Here is a 23,340-nt window from a genome sequence, read left to right as displayed (position 1 = left end):
TGGTGCCAGGGATACTTGGGGCCAGGCCAACCCCTTTCTGTCCACAGTCAGCACCGTTAGAGCTTGAACTCTGGCCCTTCGTTGAGCCACGCCCCTTAGAGACAGCCAGGGTCAGTGTACTGGGTTGGATAGCGTTCCCCCAAATTCACGTCCTTCCTAGAACCTCAAATGTGGCCTTCATTGGAAGTAGGATCTTTGCAGATGTGGTTAGTTAAGATGAGGTCACACTGGAGTGGAGTGGGCCCTAAGTCCAGTTTGACTGGTGTCATTATAGGAAGAGAAGAGACACACAGAGAGATAGATGCACAGAGGAAAGAAGGACAGAGGCAGAGACTGGAGCAACGTAGCTACCAGCCAACGGAGGCCGAAGATTGCCAGCAACCACCAGAAGCCGGGAGAGGCTGGGACAGAGTCTTCCCTCAAGCCTTTAGAGAGAGAGTGTGGCCCGACTGACACCTTAACTTTGGCAGAACTAACAGAGTCAGGGACCCCAAATGGGCCCCCAAGAGCGGTTCTGAGGCCTATGGGGAAACCATAGTTAATCCTCTTCTGTTAGCCACACTCCCGATGACTGATCCTCTCTGGGTTTAAATGACCTGGCCTGACACAAGTATACTGACGTGGAGGGATCCTGTCTTTCTGATCTTTACAACCAGGCTGCCCCAAAATCATCAGCAAACAAGCCAAGGCCTGCCGCCCACTTCCGTGCCCCGGAAGTCCTCTTTTCTCCATGGCAGCCAAGAACTGGGGGTACAGGCCATCCCTGGTGAGTCTCCTACCTACCCTGCTGTTTGTCACTCCTTTCCCAAGTTGTTCTAAGCACAGAAGTGCCACAGAAATGCTCCCCTGGAACTGAGCAGCCTGTGATGTTAATTAAACACGGAGGCCATTAGACTGGTGTGGCTCTAATGCCATGGTGGCCTACGTAAGCAAACCAAAACCTAAGCCTATAAATGCCTCAAAGCTGTGAAATCAAAATGCACAGAACAACCAGTCACAGACAGCCAGCTAGGCAAACGAGCTAACCAACCCAGCTTTCTCCGGTGCTCACACCCACGCTTCATTTTGGAAAACCTTGGTCCCTTCTGAGCATCCTCATGCGGGTTGTGCCATCATTTGTGGATTCAACAAATTGAGCACCTCCCGTGTGCGAGAGGCTGATGAAACGGACGGTGGCCCTGCCCTCGTGGAGCTTTGATTTTAATGGCAGAGACAGACACTAAATGATGCAAGCGTGGTGAGGGCCTGGAAGAAGCAGGGTTGAGAAAGAACGATGTCCTGGGGGTGGCAGGGAAGGCTTCTGTAAGCCCAGACGTAAAGGATGGGACAGAAGGGGACAGAAGGGGACAGCCGTGGGGAGATGGGGCCAGAGCTTTGCAGCAGAGGTCACTACAGAGCCGGGAGGTAGGACAGAGCTTGGCCAGAAGAGGAGGAAGATGAGCCATCGAGGCGAGCAGAGCGTGTGGGGAGGGTTGAGGTGGGCGGGCCAGGCCAATGCCAGATCCCGCAGGGCTCCGGGAAAATGAGTTGGGTTGTCAGCCGAGTGAAACAGAAAGCCACTGGAAGGTGGTCTTTTTTAAACTTTATCGAGGTATAATTTACATACCATAAAATGTACCCGTTTTAAGTGTACACATCAATGATTTTTAGTAAATGTACAGAGATATCTCAGCATCGCCTTAGCCCACTTTCAGGACATTCTCATCACCCCCCAAAGTTCTGTCGTGTGATTCCGTTTGCATTAAATGTCCAGAAAGGCAGATCTGGGGAGACAGGAAGCAGATTCGTGGTTGCCTGGGGTGGGGGGCGGGGTGGGAGCAGGGGTGTCTGGGGACAGTGGGGAGGATTGAAGCTTGACGACGACAGGATGGGGCTGGGGGTGGTGGCCTCCTCCCTGAGCCCTCGAACCACACGCTTCTGAGGCTTTATCTGCCCTCTTCAGCTTTGAGGCGAACATTTCCTGCTGCTGTTTAGCTTTTCCGTGCATCTAGCAGGTTCTCTGACTGAGATCTCTGAGCTCCGACAGGGATGGAACAGAGCCGACGGCTGTTTCCTCCATTAATTTAGAACATGAACAATGTTAAGGTGTTGGAATACGTTTATCAACTGAGGAGAAGGATACAAGGTTGAAGGCGGGTACCCAGTCCTTCCCTCCCAGCAGCTCCATCTGTTTGATGGTTATTGTTTGCTCATGTCTGTCTCCCCACCCCACTGTCATCTCCGTGAGGGCAGAGACCATTGCTGCTTTTCACTGTTTTTCCCCAGCACTCTGCACAGTGTCTGGCGCACAGTAGGTGCTTCACGGATATTCCTTGAATGAATGGATGGGATCGGGGCCCTTGTGGCCTGTGTCCACCTGCATGAATCATCCGGGGAATCTTGTTAAACATGCAGATTCCCAGGCCCTGCCCTCAGAGACTCATTCAACCACCAGGAGGGGCCCTGGGAACCTGCATGTTTGACGAGCTTTCAAGAGATAGTGACGCTTGCCCAGGGTGGGATCGGCTGCGCCCACAGGGCCTGGCGCCACCCCTGGCACATGGTAACTGCTCAGTAAATATTTCATCATTCAATTCATCCAACAAAGACCTTTTGGATGCCCATGTCGCAGGTGCTGAGGGACTGCAGGGCACGGAACAGAGTTCTCATGGAGCTGACGCCTCAGTGACAGTGATAAGCAGTTACATGCCAATGCTGCCGGTGGTGATGCTCTGAAGAAAGATGGAGCCGAACCAGGAGCAAGGCCCTGCGGGGAGGTGCTTTGGTGTCTGTGTGGGTGGAGGTTAGGTAATGAGCCTCTGATAAGGGGGCATTTGAGCAGACACTGGGAGGAGGCGGAGGGTCACGGGAAGACTGTTCCAGAAAGACAGGAGAGACTTGCAGAGGGCGTGAACTTGGTGTGTGCTTGCCATGTTTCTCGAATGGATGGGCGAATTCCCAGGAGTTTTGGGTATGGTTTTGTGGTCTGCCGTTGAGAAAGTTCCTCTTTTAATTTTCGGTCTAGCGTCCATCATTTTAATAGAGGCCCAGACTGAGAATGAATCGGAATGGCTGAACTGCTTTCCCCGGGGCTGCTGGGTTGCAGGGACCTTGAGAATAGAGATGGCTCCTTGAGGCAGGGCTGTGTTAGTGTCTTGGGGCTGCCATAACACAGCACTGCAGACTGGGGACTTCAACAACAGGCATTTATTGTCTCGCGGTTCTGGAGGCAGGAAGTTGCAGATCAAGGTGTCAGCAGGGTTGGTTCCTCGTGAGGGCTGGGAGGGAGAGTCTGCTCTCGCCTGTCTCCTAGCGGCTGGCTGTTTGCTGGCCATCCTTGACCTTCCTTGGCTTGTAGGATTCTCTGCCTTCATCTTCACATGGCATTCTCCCTGTGTGCACGTCTGTGTCCTGTGTGGATGTCTACGTCCAAATTTCCCCTTTTATAAGGACATCAGTGATACTGAATTAGGACCCACCCCAATGACCTTATTTTAGCTTGATAAAGATCCTGTTATCAGATCAGCTCACGTTCTGAGATACTGGGGGTTAGGACTTCAACACATGAACTTGGGGGGGGGCACCATTCAACCCATAACAGGCACCAACGTCCCTTCAGGTAGGGTGAGGAACATGTGAAGGGAACGGATGTTATTTATTCCTCTGGATGTACATGCTCAAGGCTGCTGCCCTGGTGTTCAGTATAGATGTTCTGTTTATCTGGCACCTGATATCACAGAGGTCCAGGCTTTGGGGCCACCGCAGTTCCCAAGCTAGCATCAGTGTCCCCTAGGGGCTTGGCAAACAGGCATGTTCCCAGGCCCCCTCCTGGAGGCTGAATGAGTCTCTGGAGGCAGGCCAGGGAGTCTGCGTGGTTAACAGGATTCCCCTGGTGATTCTGACGCAGGCGGCTGCAGGCCACACAGTGAGAAACTCTTCCAGGGGGGGAGTGAGCAGCAATGGGTGGACTGACCATGGTGGGGATACAGGAAACGAGGCCCTGCTCCCGCCTCCGCATCATATTAAATGCTCACAGGGTTCATCTTCAGTGAGGAGAAGCTGAGGGCTGAGGTGGGGACAGCGGTGAAAAGATCATCGCTGGAGTTTTTACCTCTTTTCAGTGCCCTGTGGTGAACGAAATCCAAAGAAGCGATGACTCAGGCGGGTTTGTCTTGCAAGTTTTTCTTCCCATGTCCCATTTTGCCTTACGATCTTTTCTTTCTTCTTCTTCTTTTTTTTTTTTTTTGAGGAAGATTAGCCCTGAGCTAACATCTGCTGCCAATCCTCCTCTTTTTGCTGAGGAAGACTGGCCCTGAGCTAACATCGGTGCCCATCTTCCTCTACTTTATATGTGGGATGCCTACCACAGCATGGTGTGCCAAGAGGTGCCATGTCCACACCCGGGATCCAAACCAGTGAAACCCGGGCCGCTGATGTGGAACATGTGAACTTAACTGCTGCACCACCTGGCTGGCCCCCAGTTAGGATCTTTTCTTGAAAGTGACTTGTAAGCTCAGGTTTCTCCTGGAGTCATTGCTCCCCTAGTTTAGTAACTTGAGCCTTCTAAAGATGAATCAGTGTCAGACTCCAGTGGCTAATCCATCTCAAATTCAGGCGGGATGGGGTGGGGCATAATTCCCCCCTAATCCGGGTGTGTGTTTCCTGTGGACTTCTCCCAAGGTTTCGTGCCTGTCTTGGTAAACGTTTGTATGTGAGGCAATGTGGGAGAAATCCTTGAAGCATACGGAGTGCCAAGTGGGTATTAAATTCTGGCTCCTGGTTCCCTGAGAAAACCACAACCTCAAAAGCAAGTCACACTCATCAACAACATCCAGGAACATTCCTGTGGGCCTGACAACTTAAGAGCGCTTGTGGGAAAGCATCCAGCAGCAGCAGCAAGGAGGATTAGACAGAGGAGAGTAACTCCCACAGGAAAGATTCAGAAGAACCACTCCCTCCGCCGGATTACTCAGCTGGGCACAGAGGGAACAAAGGGGATTTTAATTCAGATTCTCAGTATGATTAAATTGTCACATAAGGATGATCAGCAGCTATTTTCCACTTTGAGGCAAAGCAAGATGATGGACTTGAAGAGTCTTCCAACTCAAGAACTGGGTGTTTAGCTGGTTTTTCTATCCTGGATCTAATTCTGACACCTGTCTGCACGTTGGCTGAAATCAGCACCACAGACAGCACCTGAGCCCATAATAAGGCTCCAGAAGGTCTTTTCTCAAACACTAGTGTCAGAGCCCCAGCTGACACCGTTTAGATACACTCACAATGAGGCAGAGCAGGGGGAAGAACCACAAGCTGGGAAAGAGAAACGTTGACGAATCAGCTGCTCCTTCCTGCTGCTTCTTCAGGACACGCCCCCACGGACGGTGACAGCATCCCCATTGTGGTAGCAGGTAATGCTTACCTGGCACTTACTATGTTACAGGTACTGGTCTCAGTACTCCACAAACATAATTCTCACAGTGGTGGAGGTAATACTGAGGTAGGAGCTATAATCGTCCCAATCGTACTGATGAGGAAACTGAGCCACAGAGATGCTAAATGGCTTTGCCCAAGGACACCGAGCTCATTAGTGGGACAGCTGGGATTTGAACTCAGGCAGCCAGGGCACAGAACAACACCATACCCATTAGGCTGCACTACCTGTTGTAAAATGGCATGACTGCGACATGAGGCGACACAATGAGACTGTGGAGTTCTCTGCACACACTATGAAGATCTTATGTGCTGCCTTTTGTGGTCATATTTCTCGAGTTCTAGGTCATGACTTGAACTGCTATTTTCAGAGACCCTTGTTTCTCCCACTGGGAATGATGCAATGGTTGATGTCTGGACAAATTGCCTTTAAGAGGGGCCAGCCTGGTGGCGCAGCAGTTAAGTGTGCACGTTCCGCTTCGGCGGCCCGGGGTTCGCCGGTTCAGATCCCAGGTGTGGACATGGCACCGCTTGGCAAAGCCATGCTGTGGTAGGTGTCCCACATATAAAGTAGAGGAAGATGGGCACGGATGTTAGCTCAGGGCCAGTCTTCCTCAGCAAAAAGAGGAGGATTGGCAGCAGATGTTAGCTCAGGGCTAATCTTCCTAAAAAAAAATTAATTGCCTTTAAGATTCAAGTTGATGGGTCTCTTTAGAATTTGTGTGGAGCGGGGTTGAGGACTCAGAAGAGAGCCCCAGAAGTTGTGCAAAAGGCGGAGAAACCAGACTCGACTCCCTGCTCAGCTTCACTCTAGATTTATTCACCTGCTCCCACGCTGGCTGCATCCCAGCCCCGCTCCCCAGGGGAGGAAGCTGGTTGCTCTACTCGTCTGTTTCTTCAGCGGCCTCCTTCTCAGGATGTGGCCCAGGACTTAAGGAAGGAGGGACTGAAGGCACATGTTTCGTCTTCCTGGCGGGTGGCAGGCGTGGAACCATGCGTGTCAGTGGCCGTTGGGTGGTGCCAGCATGGACTGCCCCAACTGCCCGTTTCCCGGGGGGTATTCTGCCAGGGCATAGAGGAAGCCGCCCAGGGCCGCCACGGCCATGGCTGTGTTGTGGGAGGAGCAGCCATCTGGGGAGAGAGTCCCTCTGTGAGGGCTGGGTGGCAGCCGCAGTTCCATCGTGTGAGTTTTTCAGATAGTCCCCCAGCCAGCCAGGTGCCGGCTGATCCCCTTTGCTGGACCGGGCACCCATCTGCCACCCCCGTGAGTGTCGGCTGCTAATGTCTCCCTTCTCCAGAGAGATGTCTTGCACCCATTGGAGCCTCGTCCCGATGACTTACTAATACAGGGACACAAAAGCTGGCCCCCAACTTGGGGGTGCCTCCGTGGGACGATTCCCGCTCCAGAGCCCCTCTCCTGCAGGATCGGACCTGACCCACCCCCTTGTCCAGCGCCCTCCCGCCTTCCCCTGCTCTCAGGCCCTCGTGAGACCTAGGACAGCCTCTCATAGTTCCATACAGATGGGGAAACTGAGGCTGAGGCAGCAGAGCCGAGGTCCTGGTCCTGGTGACTCCACAGCTCATTTCTTCACCCCCACGGCCGCCCTCATTGCTGCCTCAGGCCTGCCGGGTCCCTTGTGACCATGAGCACCTGCCTGTGACAGAAACCCCTTAGATGTCATTCAGTTCTCTGAACTCAAGGTGGGCTGCCCACCTTTGGTCTCTGGGCGGGTGAGGGGAGCCAGGACTTTCCTCTCCCCTCACAGTCTTGGAGAAGGGAAGGACCCCAGGCAGGCCCCTTAGAGGGAGCAGAATGCAGATTTCAAGGAGACTAATCTCTAACCCTGGCCGTCCACGCTTCTCGGTGGCCTACCGAACACCAAATGCTGTGGCAGCTCTTTGCCCAATGACCTGATGTTGACCCCCAACAGCCCTATGAAGGAGGCGCTGTCTGGCCCCATTTTACAGATGAAGAAACTGAGGCTCAGAGTTGAGCGACTCCCACGGTGAGTAAAGGGCAAAAGCAGACTCGAGCCCAGGCAGCCTGACTTCAAATCCTGTGCTCAGAGCTCCACACCGGCTGCCCCTGCTGCATGGGTGTGTGTCATAGTGAAGAGGAGAGCAGGCTGCTCCCTCCCATGCAGTTTTCTAGGTCATTGGTCAACCTGCAGGGGCCCCAGGAAGGACCTTGGGCTTCGAGATTTCTGCAGCTCTCTCTCGAGCCCTCAGGACAGTTCTAGTGTCCAGCTCTCCAGGGCATGCACAGCAGGCCCCCTACCACCCGGCCGTGGGCAGCTGCAGCCCCCCCGTGTCAGGCAGGCCTAGCCAAGGGCAGGAGGCCTTTAGAAATTTCCGGAGAACTGCTTTGCCTTCTCCTGCCCAACCTTTGGTGGCAGCAACCAAATGGACCCGTCAGATTTGTGCTTCCCCCAACTTGTCTGCCTGCAGGTAGATGACGAGGCCTGCAGGGTTGACGGTTCCCCGAATCATTCACCAGTGGATGCTGGATATCTACTCAGAGCTGGCGATTCCATCTCCCTTCCTGCTTTTGCCTAGAAGTTATTGATTTTTTATCAAGGAAAAGTTGAAATCAGGTCTCCTCTTCCTTCTTTCTCCCTCTGTCCCCAGCTTCTGTATTATATCTGGCCTTTCTTCCTTTGCTAATATAGTTACAGCCTAGCCTCAGTTTCTCTACGTTGGCGGACTGACCACATTATTGATCATCTCAGCCAGGACACTTTCGGGAGGAAAGGGGGGCACTATGCCTAATGGCTCCAGGACAACAGGTGTAAGCTGGGGACACCAGGATGTGTGGCCACTGGGATGTGATGGTCACTTGCCTGCTGGCTCAAAGATTTCCTCCCTGCCCTTCTTTGCTCCAAACCCTGGCGCACTGACCCCTCCAAACTACATTTCCCAGGATGCCTTGCCCACCAGCTTCCAGTTGGGTTTGACTAACAGCAGACACAGGCAGAGGCAGGGGAGAAGCCGAGGTGTTTCTCCCGCTCTCTCTGTCTCCACGTCCAACCCCTGCAGCCTCTGCTGACACCACCTCCTCCCACAGTCCCTCCAGCTCTGCCTCTGGCGGGGGCAGTGGCTTCCCTCAGTGGTTAATCTCTGGCTTTTCTCACTTTTTTTCATTGCCAGCTCTTGTAACACCTCTGAGACCAGTTCCCTATCTTCAATTCCTTCTGCTGAAGTTTTCGATGCAGGTTCTGTTTTCCTGACTTGATCTTGGCAGAGAGGGGTTATCTCTGTGCTTTTCAATAATACACTGAAACTTCTCTTTTATATACCTTTCACTGGAGTCAGTAACTCTGGACCCCCCACTTTCTGAGAGGAGGGCCTCAGAGACCCCTTCCCTTCCCCTAACCTCCCAAACACAAAGGCCCTTCCTTCAGTGATGCTGGGGGCCTGTTTTCCGTGGACGATGACAGCCTTTCCAGGGTGTCTCAGCTTCATGCCAAGAAGGTCCCTTGGGTACTTTCATTACCTGTAAATTGTTTTTCTCGCCTCTTCACTCTTGTCAAAAAATGCTGTTGGTGTTCAACTGCTCTCAATAATTCTTCATCTTCAGCATCTGGGAGAAGACAGAAAGGTGAACTTCTCAGGATGGATTTTAAACATTACTCACGAAACCTCCTCCCCCTCAAGCAACTCAGGTCTTCTCCTGAATCTGGGGGCTCTTCCTCGAGCACCTGTCTGCAGATCCTTCCACGTGGCATAAGTTTGTCGTCTACTGATGTTTCTCAAATTGTGGTCCCCCAACCGCCCAGATCAGAATGACCAGGGGAGCTCATTAAAGATGCAGGTTCCGCAGCCCCACCCTCCACCTGTGGAAGCTATCGGTCTGGGGTCCTGAGAACCTTCATTTTATAAACTCCTCTGTTTTAAAAATAGACTACATGTGCTGCATTATGACGTGTCAGTCAATGATGGAAACGGTGGTCTCAGAGGATGAGTACCATGGAGCCTAGGTGTGTGGTAGGCTGTACCATCTAGGTTTGTGTAAGTACACGCTATCATGTTCGCACAACGATGAAATTGCCCAGTGATGCATTTCTCAAAATGTATCCCCATCGTTAAGTGATGCACGACTGTATCTTATTTCAAAAAATGTTGCCTCTTTGAGCATCCGAAGCTTCTCATTTAGGATGCTGGCATTTATTGGGAGCCTCCTCTGTACCCAGCACCGGCCGGGGGGTTCACGTGCATTATGTGTACTCCTTACAGCTCAGGAAGGTGGATATTGTTATGCTCGGTTAGTTACACACAGGGAAATTGAGGCTCAGAGAGGTGAAGTGACTTACTCCAAGGAGGACCAGCTGTCCAGTGTCTCATGGCTGCCTGCTCTGCCTCCCCCAGACACCCCCCCGATCGCACCACCTAAAGAGCTCTCCCCGATGCTCTGTTCTTTCTCAGCCTGTCGTCTCCACCACAGCCCTTATCAGAACTCACAATGACTTCACTTATTGGTTTGTGTAGGTGGTCTCTGCCTCTTTCCCTCAGAGCCTCAGTTTCCCCAGAGCCTAGAACAGTGTCCGGCACACAGCAGGTGCTTAGGGAACACTTGATGAAGCAACAGATTTGTTAATGCAGGTGTAGGGGACCAACGTCTTCCGACAAGACTGCCTCCCATCCTGCAAAGTTCAGGCTTTGAGCCCATTTCCGTGTGTGTGTGTGTGTGTGCGCGTGGGTGTGTGCATGCACATGGGTGTGGCAAATCTCTTTCCGCACCGCTAACACCACTGCATCCTTTCCCCACCTGGCCAAAAGACCCCAGCCCTCCAACCCCGTCTTGTGCTCAGCCAGGATGGAAGTGCAGCTCACCAGGTGTCCCGAAGCATCCTTCTCGCGGCTTCTGCCAGGCAAGAATGACCTCCAGCCACCGGAGCTTGTAGAAGTCAGAAAAGCCAGCGATTCCACAGAGCATGACTGGAAGCAAAGACAGGGGACCCTCTGCAGGCCTGCCCCCCATGCCCACCTCCTGCCACTCCCCAAGGCCACCTTGGTGCCACCTGCCTCCTCCTGCCGGGTGGGGCAGCACTGGGAGGTGGGTCTCAGTGCATGTTGTGTCTGCAAGGAAGCGGCGGGGGCTCTGCCTTGGCGAGCAGGGGCACCCAGGCCCGGATCCTGCCTCCCACCTGGGGCCTTGGTCGGGGCCACTCAAGAGTCAGGCTCAGCAGAGGGATCTGGACACCCAAGCCAAGGAGCGGCCTCCCAGGGACCCCCTTTCTGCCTCATCTCTAAAGCTTTGAGGGTTTGCCATCAGCTGGGCAGTCAGTCTGTCCAGAGCTCCATCACTGGGTCAGCCTTTGGGGGCAGGAAGCACACAGTGGCAGAGAGAACAGAGGATGCCCAGTTAAATTTGAGATTCTGATAAACATGAATAAACATTTAAAGTATAAGTCTATCCCATGTAACGTCTGGGATATACTTATACTAAAAATGTATTCATTGTTTATCTGAAGTTCAGATGTACCTGGGCACCCTGTGTTTTTATTTGCTAAACCTGGCAGCCCTGCTCTGTGTCTGTGTGTGTGCACGCATGCACATGTGCGTGTGCCTGGAATTGGGGACACCCTGCTGCTCTGTCCCCAGGGCAACACGCCGGGGCCCACTGTTTTCCATGAAGATGTCCCGGGTTGAGTAGGCATATCCGATGGCCTCAGCTCTCTGGTTCAGGTCCATCATGTTGGCACAGAAGAGGTTCATGTAGAGCTGGGTCTGGTGGAACAGCCCCTCCATGCATCCCTTCTGGGGGAACAGACACCGGGAGACAAGGAGGTTGGCGGTCTGGATGAGACAGACTCTGTCATGGGAAAACACTTGCAGTTCTGAGCCAGTCTTGCAAGTGGCTGCATTTGGGGCTGATCATTTCCCTTTTCCCAGAATTTCTTCCTCACCCACACTCCCTGCTGGGGGCTCAGGCACTAGGGGTCAGAGAGAGCTGGCTTCCAGTCCTGGCTGTGCTACTCAGGAGCTGTGTGACCTTGGCCGGCTATATTAACCTCTCTGAGCCTCAAGGGTCTTCTCATGGAAAGGGTAGTGCCTCGTTGGGGGAGCTACACCAGAGGAGTGCTCGTGTGGGTGGGCGAGACCATAACTGGGAAGTGCCCGAGGCGACCCCCAACACTAGGGGGCCCTAAAGCTGCTAGCTGTCATCATTCATTCTGGTTCCGGACTAACAGTGCTACTCAAAGTGTGGGCCGTGGACCGGTGGCCGGGAGAGGAGGAGAGGAGATGAGAACAGGCTTGAGAAACTTCTGTGGCAATGGATCACTTTCTACCTGCCGAATCTAATCAAAATACCTTTCCTCATTATTTGTTTTTTATTGGATTTACAAAAATACTAGTCAATGATGGTTTGCAAATAAATAATAATAAAAAAGCCTGTCAAAGAAAAACAGCGAGTTCCTTCTCGGCTAAGAATTTCTGGACCTCGAATGACATTTTTGGATAGAGGTAATGAGCCCTACCTTTCTCTATAAATAAATATATGTTTAAAAATGATTATTATTCAGCAAAGTTTGAGCCCTTGGGCGGGCGCTAAAGAGGTGGGGGCGGGGCTGGTTTGGTTTTCTGGGAGCGCCTATTGACGACTACACGTTCTAAGTCCTTTTCCACTGGTTGTTGTCGGCTGCGTTCTTTCTGCTGCTTCTCTGACTCCCTCTCTCTCTTTTTGTTTTCCTGATGGCCTGTGGTCCAGTCCAGCATGCAAACCTCTGTGTCCAATAGAATCCCAAGCCACTCCTCCCCTCCCATAGTTTGGTTCAATTTTATAGCCAACGGATGGCCAGCTACCTTCCTCCTGATGCCCGAAGCACAAGTCCAAAAACCCGCTTATTTTCCTGGTGTGTAACGTACAAAACCACATGGCCACCAGCCCCCCTTTTTTTTCTTTTTTTGAGGAAGACTAGCCCTGAGCTAACATCTGCCACCAATCCTCCACTTTTTGCTGAGGAAGACTGGCCCTCAGCTAACATCCATGCCCATCTTCCTCTACTGTACACATGGGATGCCGACCACAGCTTTTTGCCAAGCGGTGCCATGTCTGCACCCAGATCCGAACCGGTGAACCCCGGGCTGCCGAAGCAGAACGTGCATGCGCACTTAACTGCTGCTGCACCACTGGGCCGGCCCCCCACCAGCCCCTTTTTATGGTTCCTTCTCTCCCGGGGGCGTCGCCCGGCACTCACCATTCTGGCCAAGAGGAAGAAGAGCAGCTGGTGCGACAGGCAGTAGCCTGAGCAGCCGGGTCTGGTCATGAGGGTCCTGCAGAAGTCTGAGAGTCTGCAGGGCTGCCTGTCGTCCACCCTGGGGGAGGTGGTTCCAGGCTGTTAGGAGTGTCCTAAAGGGAGCCGAGCGCCTGGAGCCTTCCCTGGGCCCATTCCTCCACTAGTTATCAGGACCCCCTGTAGGTTCCAGGCACCCAGCTGGGCTCAGGGGGCTGCCAGATAAAACACAGGTGTCCTGTGTCTTGATTGGCTAAATCTGGGACCCTTGGCATGGGGGAGGTGATGCTGGTGCTATCCTGGGTTGGGGGAGCCCCAGAGGGCTGCAACTTCCTATTGTTTGAGACCCCCAAGCACTGCCCTAAACAGCACATCCCTGAACCCAGACAGCTTGGGGTCTGGACCCTGCATGCCCATTCCCTCTGTGCCAGGCCTGCCCCCTAACAGGGACAGAGCACCACGGGGCAACTGGAGCTCAGCCCCTCTGCGATCCCAGCTGTGTCCTGGCCCCAACACCTCTCTGAAGGATGCTGAGAGGATGGGGGCCCCGGCACCTGCTGCCCCTCCTGTCCCAGGATGGGTCCCTGCACCCACGGCTGCCCTGGGGGGGTCTGCGCAAGGCCCACTGCACAGAGGGATAAAATAGCGAGTGAGTCTGAGATCTACAGCCCCTTGGGGTGGCAGAACCCTAAAACAAATGTATGCTGCCTCTGTGGCTGCAAATGGTGCCAGGAGAGCCAGCCCAGCATGGGAGGTCAGCCTCCGCAGTGGGGTCAGCGAAGGTTCTGGAGGAAAGAGGCTGGAGCTGGCCCCGAAGTGGGAGCAGACTTACTTAGGCACAGCAGATGGGGTGGGGCAGGGTGGGAAGAGGCCCCCCCGGTAGCGACTGTGGCAAAGGGAGAGGCTTAGAAGAGGGAAGGAGCCGGTGCCTTTGAGGGTCTGAAAAGAGGCCCCAGGGGCTGGACGGAGGGGCCTGCGGACATGGAAGGGCAGCGGGAATTGAGGCTTCCTCCTGATAACAACAGGAGGTTCACGCTGGCGGTGGGGTGTTCAGCTGCGGTTTTGAAATGATCCCTCCGGTGTGGCGGCCTGCCAGGAGGTGGGGGTGGGGGCGCAAGGGGGGGGGGTTGCACCGGGCTGGAAGCCACTCGTGGTGGGGTGGGAGAGGGCGGGGTCAGGGCGGCTCTGCGGGGAGGGGGCTGAGCCTGGTTTTGCACAAACCCGTGGGGAGCTGCAGAGTGAGTGGGACAGGAGGACAGGCTGAGAGCAAGCTCTTTTGGGTTTTTGGAAATCGGGGCAAGTCCAGGGGACCCACCCGGTTCCCAGCAGCTGCACCAGGCACAAGTCACTGTATTCCTCTGAGAAGGAGTCCTCGGGCTGGAAGGTGGGGTAGACCATGGAGGCGTTGGTGTGGGTCCAGGCCTGTGGGAGCTTCCAAAACCCGGGCTGGATGGTTGGCTGGAACTCTGGCAGAGAGGAGGGGGCGGGGGCAGACCACGCTCTGCTTCACGGCCCCCAAGCTCCTGTGGCTCGGAGCCAAGGAACTGGATGTCCCTCCCGGGGCAGCCCTGACCACACCCGGGTGCCTGCTTGGAGCTGTAAGGCCCACCTGCTGGATGGGCGTTGCCTTTGAAACACTCAGGAAGCTTCTGCTAAAAGAACATTAAGAAAAAATCAATAGGAACAGGGTTGGGGCAGGCTGGGAGGAATCCACTGTATTCCATGGAAGCTTGAGACGTGTAAAAAGGGCTAGTCGCCTCCTCTGGTTGGGTTGGAAAGTGGAGCTCTTATAAAACAGATGCCCAGCAAAGGGGCTTCTTTAGGTTGCCACAGGCACGGATGGTCTTAGGGACCAGGCCTGGGAGAGGGTGGGGGACCTGACTGCAGAGAGGCAGGCCAGACCTACAGACGGCTGGGGTGTGGTCATGCAGTGGGGCTGTGGTCTGGCCAATGATCCCCCCACCACCCCCAACCCAGGAACCACTCAGGCCAGGCTTACAGGGGGGCCCTTAGTAGAGTAACTGAAGGCCGACAACAAGACAAAGACTTAGCATTACAAGCCACAAAAGAGATACTGGCAAGATGCTAACATTTGCCGTGCAAAGGGTCAAATTACCTTTTAGATGTCGCACCCTCTGCGACAGACCCTCCCCTCCCCTCTGGTCCAGGATGAAGGCCCCCAGGCCTGGGCATGAGCTGGACAAATTTGAGGAGACATAGTCCCTCCTTCCCGCCCCCTCTGTGTGGGTGGGAGAGGTCATCTCACCCTGAAGTCAAGGATGACCGAAGAGCCCCCAGGGTCAGCCTGCGGTGTGCTTGGCCAACAGGACGCAGCTGGCTACCGATGGTCCCCAACCCTCCCTGGCACCCTAGGGCACCTGCCCCAGGTCATTTCAGGAACATCCCCAGCTGCCCTGTTCCCGAAGAAATGACATCCACCCCACGCTCTTACCTCGCAGGTACTCAGGGTCACTCAGCCTGAGGTAGAAAATGGATCTGTGGAGGAGAGGCGCCAGCCTGGCTGCCAGCTTCCTCACACGCAGGTTCAGTGGCTGCAGGAGGGGGTCCCGGGCCCACTTCTCCTGGACGCCTTGTAGCTGCCCTGGGAGGGAGCAGAGTTCATTCGTTCCACCATGTGACGAACCACGTGGACGGGAAAACATATCTTAAGTTGTGACACTGCGGGAGGACCTCTGCCTCCTCCAGCTCCCGAGGGGAAAGAGTGTGCTGAGCTTACTGGAAATCAGGTCTCTGTGGGGCTCAGCTGGGTCGGGGGTCGGGGTGGAGCCACGATGACAGAAGGTATTGGCTAAGAGCTTGATTTCTGGAAGTGGGCCTGGGTTCAAATCCTGACTCTCATACTTTTTTTTTTTTTGAGGAAGATCAGCCCTGAGCTAACATCTGCCAATCCTCCTCTTTTTGCTGAGGAAGACTGGCCCTGAGCTAACATCCATGCCCATCTTCCTCTACTTTATATATGGGACGCCTACCATGGCATGGCTTGCCAAGCAGTGCCATGTCTGCACCTGGGATCCGAACTGGTGAACCCGGGGCCACTGAAGTGGAATGTGATCACTTAACCGCTGCGCCAACGGGCCAGCCCCCCTCATACTTTCTTGTTGGGTGACCAGAGAAAGTCATTTATTTTCTCTCCATTTCACTTTCTTCATCTATAAAATGGGGCTAATGATAGTCCTTGCTTCTTGGGGGGTTTGCAAGGATTAAATGAACTAGTGCATAGAGAGGACTTATCATTGTCCATGGCACCAAAGAGGCACTTAATAAAGTTTAGCTATTAGTATTATGAGGGAGACTTAACTTCTGCTGTACAGGAGAAAAAAAATGAGAGAGGGATTCAGATGGCAGGGTGGAGAGCCACTGTGTACAGTTGAGCAGGTCGCACACTGCACAAGGGCAATGTCCATTCCTATCATGTGTTTGTATATATATTAAGACAATTTTCCAGCAGACAGCAGTCAAGTGACTCAAGGAAGGGGGTGCCTTTTTCTAATCCTCACAAAGGTGCCCTGTGGACTGGACTAGCAGTGGCCCTGCAGGGGTGGGAGAGAATGGTGGTCAGAGACGGGAGAAGAGGTGGCCAGAGAGGAGATGGAGGGAGAGCAACAGCACAGGGCTGGGAGGGCGAGAGGTGAGGAGGGCAGCTGCCTTCAGGTGGAGAACTGTGTGGGGGAGGGTGGGAGAGGCTTAAGGAGGGTGTGAGCAGGGCTGTGGGGTGAGGGGCTCTGTGACGCCCCTCCCCTGCCCTGGCCCCTCCCTGAGCACTTGGCTGTAGCAGCAGACGGAGGCGCTATAGTGTCACCCACATGGGCTGCCCCGGTCATCAGTGAGACCAGGAGAACCCGACCCGACCTCATGGCGACCTGGGTCCTGAGCCTTGTTCCTATGTCCCCCTGCGTGTGTGGCAGCTGCTGCCACATCCTGGAACCCCATCACGGCTGCTGGAGCCAGCTGGAGGGTCCCTTTGCTCTCTTAGGGCCATGGCCCCAAGCAGAGACCACCCAGCAGATCAACGGATATTCTGTTGCTGCTTTAGTCCCCCTGCAAAAAAAAAAAGGTGACCTCATTTCTCTCCCTCCCAAGGGGGCCCAGGAATGAAGGTCGGACCCTCATGAAGAGTGCTGTGGCGGTCAGCTGGTGTTCACGCCCTTTCAGCCCCCTCCCACATTGAACGGGGCTGACCAGTGAAACCAGTAAGATATTGGGGAAATGAAGGCTCAGTCATAAAAGACCTTGAGGCTTCCGCCTTGCTCTCTCCTGGGCCACTGGCTCCGGGGGAAGAGGCTGCCACATTGTGAGGGCACTCAGGTGGCCCCGTGGAGACGTCCATGTGCTGAGGAGCCGAGGGCTCCTGCGAACAGCCGGCACCAACTTGCCAGGCCTCTGAGGGAGCGAGACAGCTCCTCCTGCCCCGGTCCAGCCTTCAGATGACCACAGCCCTGGCTGACATCTCGACTCAACCCCATGGGAGACCCTGAGCCAGAACCGCCCAGCTACGCCGCTCCTGGATTCTGGATGCACGGAAATGGCGTTATTGTTTGAAGCAGCGAAGTTCCGGGGTAATTTGCTCTTCAGCGATAGATTACTGCAAGGCGAGGGGGCCCAGCTCTGGAGAGGGGAGCAGGCAGATGGCAGGAGAGGCCTCCCCAGGAGGGGGCGGCCCCGGTCTGAGGCTGGTATGTGCTGGCGTGGACCCCCACTTCCCTCCTTCCCAGGCAGCCCCACCCTGTAAGGAGAGTCAGACAGAGGAGGGTTCAAGCCCACCTCCCTCACTTACCCGCTGTGTGACCTTGGACGTTCTCTGCAGCCCATCCCCTCCCTGGTTCCACGGGATGATAATGATGGACTGACTGAGAGGGTTGTGGGAAGAATCCCGTGAGACCCCTGACGCGTGCACCCGGGGGACCAGCACCTAGGGGGTTCTTATGCACTTTGGCTTTTACTATGGCGTGCGCCCCAGAAAGCATGCAGCCCAGGGAGCCACCTGCCCCCCCTTCTCTGTCCATGAGGAACCGACAGACCTGTGGGGCTGCAGCTGAGACGTCTGTTGCCTCATCCTAGGAAGGTTTACCAACCACTGCTCCTCGCCCAGCGCTGAGCTGGCGCCGAGGGCTGACCAGGAGTGAATACGACGCACCTGCCCTCACGGGCTGTCACAGCAGGCGAGGTGGGATCCTGGACCCACCATCTGTCTGGCTGTGAGGCATCAGGAGGCTACTGAGCCTCTCTGTGCCTCAGTTTCCCCACCTGCAGGAGGAGCAAAACAGGGCACCTCCCTCTCTGGGCTGTTTGGTGAGGACACATGGCAGGTGGCCAGGAAGCGCCCAGCTCTCCTTTGAGGGGCCACATCATGGGATGTGGCCCAGAGACTTTTGTCTCTGTGGGTCCTTTTCTCCATTGAAACAAAATACATTAAAGATTGCGTCTTGTGACTGTGTTGGTACGAAGATGGATATGTTTATACTATCTATTAGAGCATTTTTGTTGACTTAGTTAATTTCTTTTTCTGGTTTTAAGAGAAACTAAAACGTTTTCATGGGCCCCTAAAGGTATTGTGTGCCTGATGGGCAAGCCGGCCGTGCTTTGTTACCAGCTCCTAGAGGAGTTGTGAGCCACGGCTGGAATTAATGAAGGAGCCGGTGCCGTCTGCATTGCCACACCCTGGTCCTGGCCTGCAGGGGAGGGGCTAGGATCTTGGGGGCCTCCAGGATGGGGCCTGGGAGCTCAGGGTGTGGACACAGGCCGGGACAGATGCAGCCCCGTCCCAGAGCCCCCCCTTGCGCTGGGACCTGGCGTCCTGGGGGCGGGAAGCTGCACGGTTGATGCAGAGTGAGAGCGGGCCGGCCAGACCCCAGGCTGACCGAAAGCTGGCTCTTGGCTCTTTGTCACGTAGGCAGGTAGTAGGTTGGGGTGGCCTGGGGGAGGGGCTCACACAACTCCAACTCCTTGGTTTGTGTGGGGGCGGCTCCTGTTTGCCTTGGCCCATCTCCAGCCCCCCTCAGGGGATCTTATATCCCTCAGAACAGAACAAACACTTGGCTCTTTTCTCCGAGCCTCCAGGCAGCTTTGGCTGGAAGTGGGGGCAGCCAGGGCTGGAACCCCATGTTGAGGGTCCCCCTTCTATCAGTAGCCACCCTCCCGGCAACACCCCTTCAAAGGGCACACTCCCTCTGCCCGCCTCGTTTGTGGCATATCAGGAGGGAGGGATTGTCAAATGGGTCCTTTCTTCCCGGGAAAATAATAATTTCCAGATCTTTCCTTGTGTGGCCTTTGAATCCTTCCTGCTTCCCAAAAAACTTGGGAACAGTGGCGCCCAGATGCCCCAAAGGAGCAAGCCGCCCCCAACCCCTCTTTCCTTATCGTCAAAGCAGACAATTCAGGAGTCAGGAGGTGGCCAGTTCCCAGGGGTGCAGAGCAGGCAGGTGGCAGACTGAGAACTGGTTTTCTGGGCGGCCGGGCCAGGGGAACGAGCGCACCCACCTTCCAGCACGCGGAACCCCACCACGCCGTCCAGGTTGACTTCAGGCAGCCTCTCCTGCAGGAAAGAGGTGGCTCTCTCCAGCGCAGAGAGGATGAAGCCTGCGATGGTGGCCTTGCCCTCTGGGGTGTCCGGCGGGGGCAGCGAGGAGGGCCACAGGGGCCGTGGTGCCAGCAGCAAGAGCAGGAGCAGGAGCCCCAGGCTGGCCATGGCTGGCGTCTGCTCGCTGGGAGAGCACACACGCCCTCTGCTGCCTCCTCCTCCCACCTCCTCCTCCTCCCCTTCCCCCGCGGGGGCAGGGCTGACCCAGCAGCCCGGGCGCCCGGTGGTCTGGCCAGCCCCGGACATGGAGCCAGCTGGTGTAGGGCCAGGGAGAGGAGCCCCCACCCTTCCTTCTCACCCCAGATTCTCCAGGCCCACGGACAACATCTTTGATCTAGCAATTGTAGTTAGAAACCTAGATATTCAAGAGCACTGAAATGCAAAGGTTTTTTTTTTTTTTTTTTTGGTGAGGAAGATTGGCTCTGAGCTAACATCTGTGCCAATCCTCCTCCACTTTGTATGTGGGATGCTGCCACAGCATGGCTTGATGACTGGTGTGTGGGTCTGCGCTTGGGATCTGCACCCAACCCAACCAGGCTGTGGAAGCGGAGCATGCAAACCCAACCACTCGGCTGGCCCCACAAAGTTCTTTTTTAAATAAGTTTGGAATAAGCTCATTTGAGGGCACACCTGCGAACTGTTGGAAGATTCCTTCCAGCAGTGCCCGCTCAGCAGAAACAGAATGCAAGCCACAAAGGAGAGCTGCATGGGCACCTCACAATGTTCTAGCAGGCACATTAAAAAAAGCAAAAAGAAGCAGGTGAAATGAATTTTAACAGTCTATTTTATTTGAACCGATACATCCAAAATATTACCATTTCAACTTGTAATCAATATGAAAATGACTAAATTTTTTACATTTTTTTCTTTTTCTTTTTGGAGGAAGATTAGCCCTGAGCTAACATCTGCTGCCAATCCTCCTCTTTTTGCTGAGGAAGACTGGCCCTGAGCTAACATCCGTGCCCATCTCCCTCTACTTTATATGTGGGACGCCTGCCACAGCATAGCTTGCCAAGCAGTGCCATGTCTGCATCCGAACCTGCGAACCCCTGGGCCGCCGAAGTGGAACGTGCGCACTTAACTGCTGCACCACTGGGCCGGCTCCTACATTTTTTTCTTTAATGTCAGTTTTCTCATACGAAGTCTTCGAAACCCAGGCAGTGTTTCACACTCGTGGCACATTTCGGCTCGGGCGAGCCACCCTTCACGAGCCCCGCAGCCACATGCACTCCTGTACCGGACAGTGAGGACCCAGAGCGCTGGCGTGGCTCCCCTGGTGTGAAATTCTGCTCACTTTGTGGAAATTTTCATGTTGGCTTCCTGGGTGTGTTCCAAAACATGCTGGGACTGTTCCGTGTACGTGTGCCATATGACCTCTCCAAAATCCAGAACATTCTGAATTCAGAAACACACCTGCCCCCAAGGGTTCAGTTAACATATCACAGATCTGTAAGAATAATAAAAACACCGCCACCAAAATGTGCATCTGATGCTCTTTGTGGGCAGCCGCTAGGTCAGGTTTTGTAGCCTTTTTATTTCTTTCTTTATCATTCGTTCATTCATTATTTATTTATTTCATTCATTCATTTCCATCACTCTAAAAAGAAACCTCATATCCATCAGCAGTCACCCCCTTCCCCCACCCAAGCCCCTGGCCTCCTCTAGCCTACTTTCTGTTTCTGTGGATTTACCCATTCTGGACATTTCATATAAAGGGAATCCTACAATCTGTCGCCTTTTGTCTCTGACTTCTGTCACCAAGCATAAGGTCTTCCAGGTTCATCCAAGTTGTAGCAAGTGTCGGAACTCCATTCTTTTTCATGGATGAATAGTATTCCACTGTACGGATGGATCTCATGCCATCCATTCATCAGTTGATGGACATCTGAGTTGTTTTCACCCTTCGGTTATTGGGAACAATGCTGATAGAAACATTCATTTACAAGTTTCTATTTGAAAACCTGCCTTTGGTTCTCTTGGGTTGATACCTAGGACTGCAACTGCTGGATCACAAGGGAATTCCATGTTTAACCTGTCAAGGAACCGCCAAACAATCTCCTGCTGTGGCTGCACCATTTTACATTCCGACCAGTGATGTACGAGGGCTCCTCATGCACAAGGTTTTGTGCAGAATGCCCATGAAATTTTAATACTGTAGATATGCTGTATATTTGTTTGTGTGCTATGTCTAGATCTGTGCTTTATACATAAAAACAGTAAGTACTTTTTCCTCCCCACCAACCACTTTTTGCCCCCTTGGGTGTGCCATTGAGAACGAATGTTCCAGGTGAAGCTTGTCACTATCATCACTCTGTTAATCCTGTGTCAGCCCCGGAAAAGGGTACTATTTCTTATGCCCTTTTATACCCTAAACAAAATCGTTGGCTCTGAGGAAGTAAGTGACTTACTGTGACCCGCTGTCCCACAGCTAGTAGGAGGTGACACAGGGATTCCAGCGCCCGAGTCCAATCTTAACCATCGAGGAAGCCTGCCAGGGTTCAGTCTCCCGTCTCTGGGAGGGAAAACAATGCCCTCTTGCCCTCTGGAAGGACTGAATTTCATGTGATGAAGGCCAACGGGGCAACCAGGACAAGCAGGGCTGGCCCAGCTCTGAAGCATCCCCGGCTGGTGATGCATCTTGCTCCTGTCTCCACAGGAAAATGATCCCATTCCTTTTCCAATCAGGGTTTCATCTTCCCAAGCCAGGCATTTACTCTTGGCTTGTCTTGACTACGGTGCCTAGTCCTTATCTGCTCAGATCGTCAGAGCAAGAGGGGCTCTCTGAGAGGTGAAGTCCCCTCCCTTAACTTACAGGTCAGGAAAGCCACTTGATCGACAGTTCCTTGATCAAGATCAGGGAACCCATGAGGCTGAGGTCTCCAGACCCCAGCCTGTCCCACCACAGAGGGTGGACCGAGTGGGCAGAGCATGTGTTCCAGCCTCCCACCCCCAGCACATGCAGTGAAGGCAGGGGTCTCCCTGGGAGCTGGGGCATTAACGAGGCTGCCCACCGTGTGCGTCTGCCCATCCCTTCCATCTCTACATATTTACCCGTCCTTCCTTCCCATCTTCAGCTCAGGTTCAAAGCTCTTCCTCTGCCACATACTCACTAATGGTGTGACCTTCAATGTCCTTATCTGTAAAAAGGGGAGTCAGAGGGCTATTGTGAGATGCCAATGAGAAATGTGCCAAGACCTGAGCTGGGCTGTAGGGTGGCTGGGGAACCACATCAACACAGGGCTGCCCTGCCCAGCGGGTGCTGCCCTGTCCAAGCTCTTAGCAAGGCAGGAAGTGCTGCTTTCTCTTTTCCGTCAAATGCGTGAGCGGGTGAGGCAGGCCCCAGGCAGATTCCGGGCCAGCTCTCAAGGTGGGGCAGTAGGAGTGGCTTTACCAACACGCCCTCAATGTTTCTCAGCAGGGTGACCCCTTTCAAAGTCAATGGCTGTGACAGGGACACACACTAAACTCCGAGGTGCCTACTTTGGAGGTGAAATGGGCGGGTCAGTGGAGAAACCATCCCTTCCTACTATGGGCACTTAGAATCATTATGGTTTTTACTTCCTTCTTTGTCCTTTTCCCTTCTCTCTCTCTCTCTTTTAAATGTTTTATTCAAATACAACATACATCCCGAAAAATGAATACGTTTGCTGCTTGACGGGTTTTCCCAAATGGAACACACCCCGGTTACCAGCACACGGATCAAGAAACAGAACATGATGCACGACCCCCTCCAGCTCCCCGCTGGCCCCCTCCCACTCACCCCGGACCCTCCAAGGCAGGTCCCTCTCCTGACTTAACAGCAAAGAGTAGTTTTGATTTTATAAATGGAGCCAGCCAGTGTGCCCTCTGGCATCTGACCTCTTTTCTCAACATTATGCTTATGAAATTCACCCAAATTGTTATCTCAGTGTATTTTGAAGTTATCTTAAAACTTTGAAAAAAAAATGTTCCTAGATGCCCGCATGGTAACAGCTTTACCCGAATACGACGAATTCTTGACCCTTAGGGGCTGCTCAGAGGTCCCGCGGGCCCCCCACTTAGGGAACCAGGTCCCCGCCTCCCTTCTCTCCGCCCACCTCGGAGGTTCGGTCTGCGGCT

At 54.0% G+C, this 23,340-nt stretch overlaps 1 protein-coding gene and 1 long non-coding RNA gene across 2 annotated transcripts; both read right to left on the bottom strand.

Moving 5' to 3' along the window:
• Nucleotides 1–6,208: 6,208 nt before the first annotated feature.
• Nucleotides 6,209–19,418, bottom strand: C13H16orf89 (chromosome 13 C16orf89 homolog). Its single transcript, XM_001499691.6, has 8 exons — nt 19,143–19,418; nt 15,097–15,246; nt 13,960–14,110; nt 12,609–12,726; nt 11,031–11,166; nt 10,240–10,344; nt 8,903–8,989; nt 6,209–6,540 (listed from the first exon to the last, which is right to left on the bottom strand). The coding sequence occupies exons 1-8, from the start codon at nt 19,348–19,350 to the stop codon at nt 6,410–6,412; spliced, it is 1,086 nt and encodes a 361-aa protein (XP_001499741.3). The 5' UTR covers nt 19,351–19,418; the 3' UTR covers nt 6,209–6,409.
• A 590-nt stretch (nt 19,419–20,008) lies between these two features.
• Nucleotides 20,009–23,334, bottom strand: LOC138917035 (uncharacterized). Its single transcript, XR_011424370.1, has 2 exons — nt 23,221–23,334; nt 20,009–22,379 (listed from the first exon to the last, which is right to left on the bottom strand). It is a non-coding gene; the product is annotated as an uncharacterized lncRNA (long non-coding RNA).
• Between the last annotated feature and the right edge of the window lie 6 nt (nt 23,335–23,340).

This window comes from Equus caballus, chromosome 13 (assembly GCF_041296265.1).
Source record: "Equus caballus isolate H_3958 breed thoroughbred chromosome 13, TB-T2T, whole genome shotgun sequence".
NCBI classification, from domain to species: Eukaryota; Metazoa; Chordata; class Mammalia; order Perissodactyla; family Equidae; genus Equus; species Equus caballus.
Note: the sequence above shows the minus strand (reverse complement) of the source record. Positions and strands in the feature narration are given on the sequence as shown.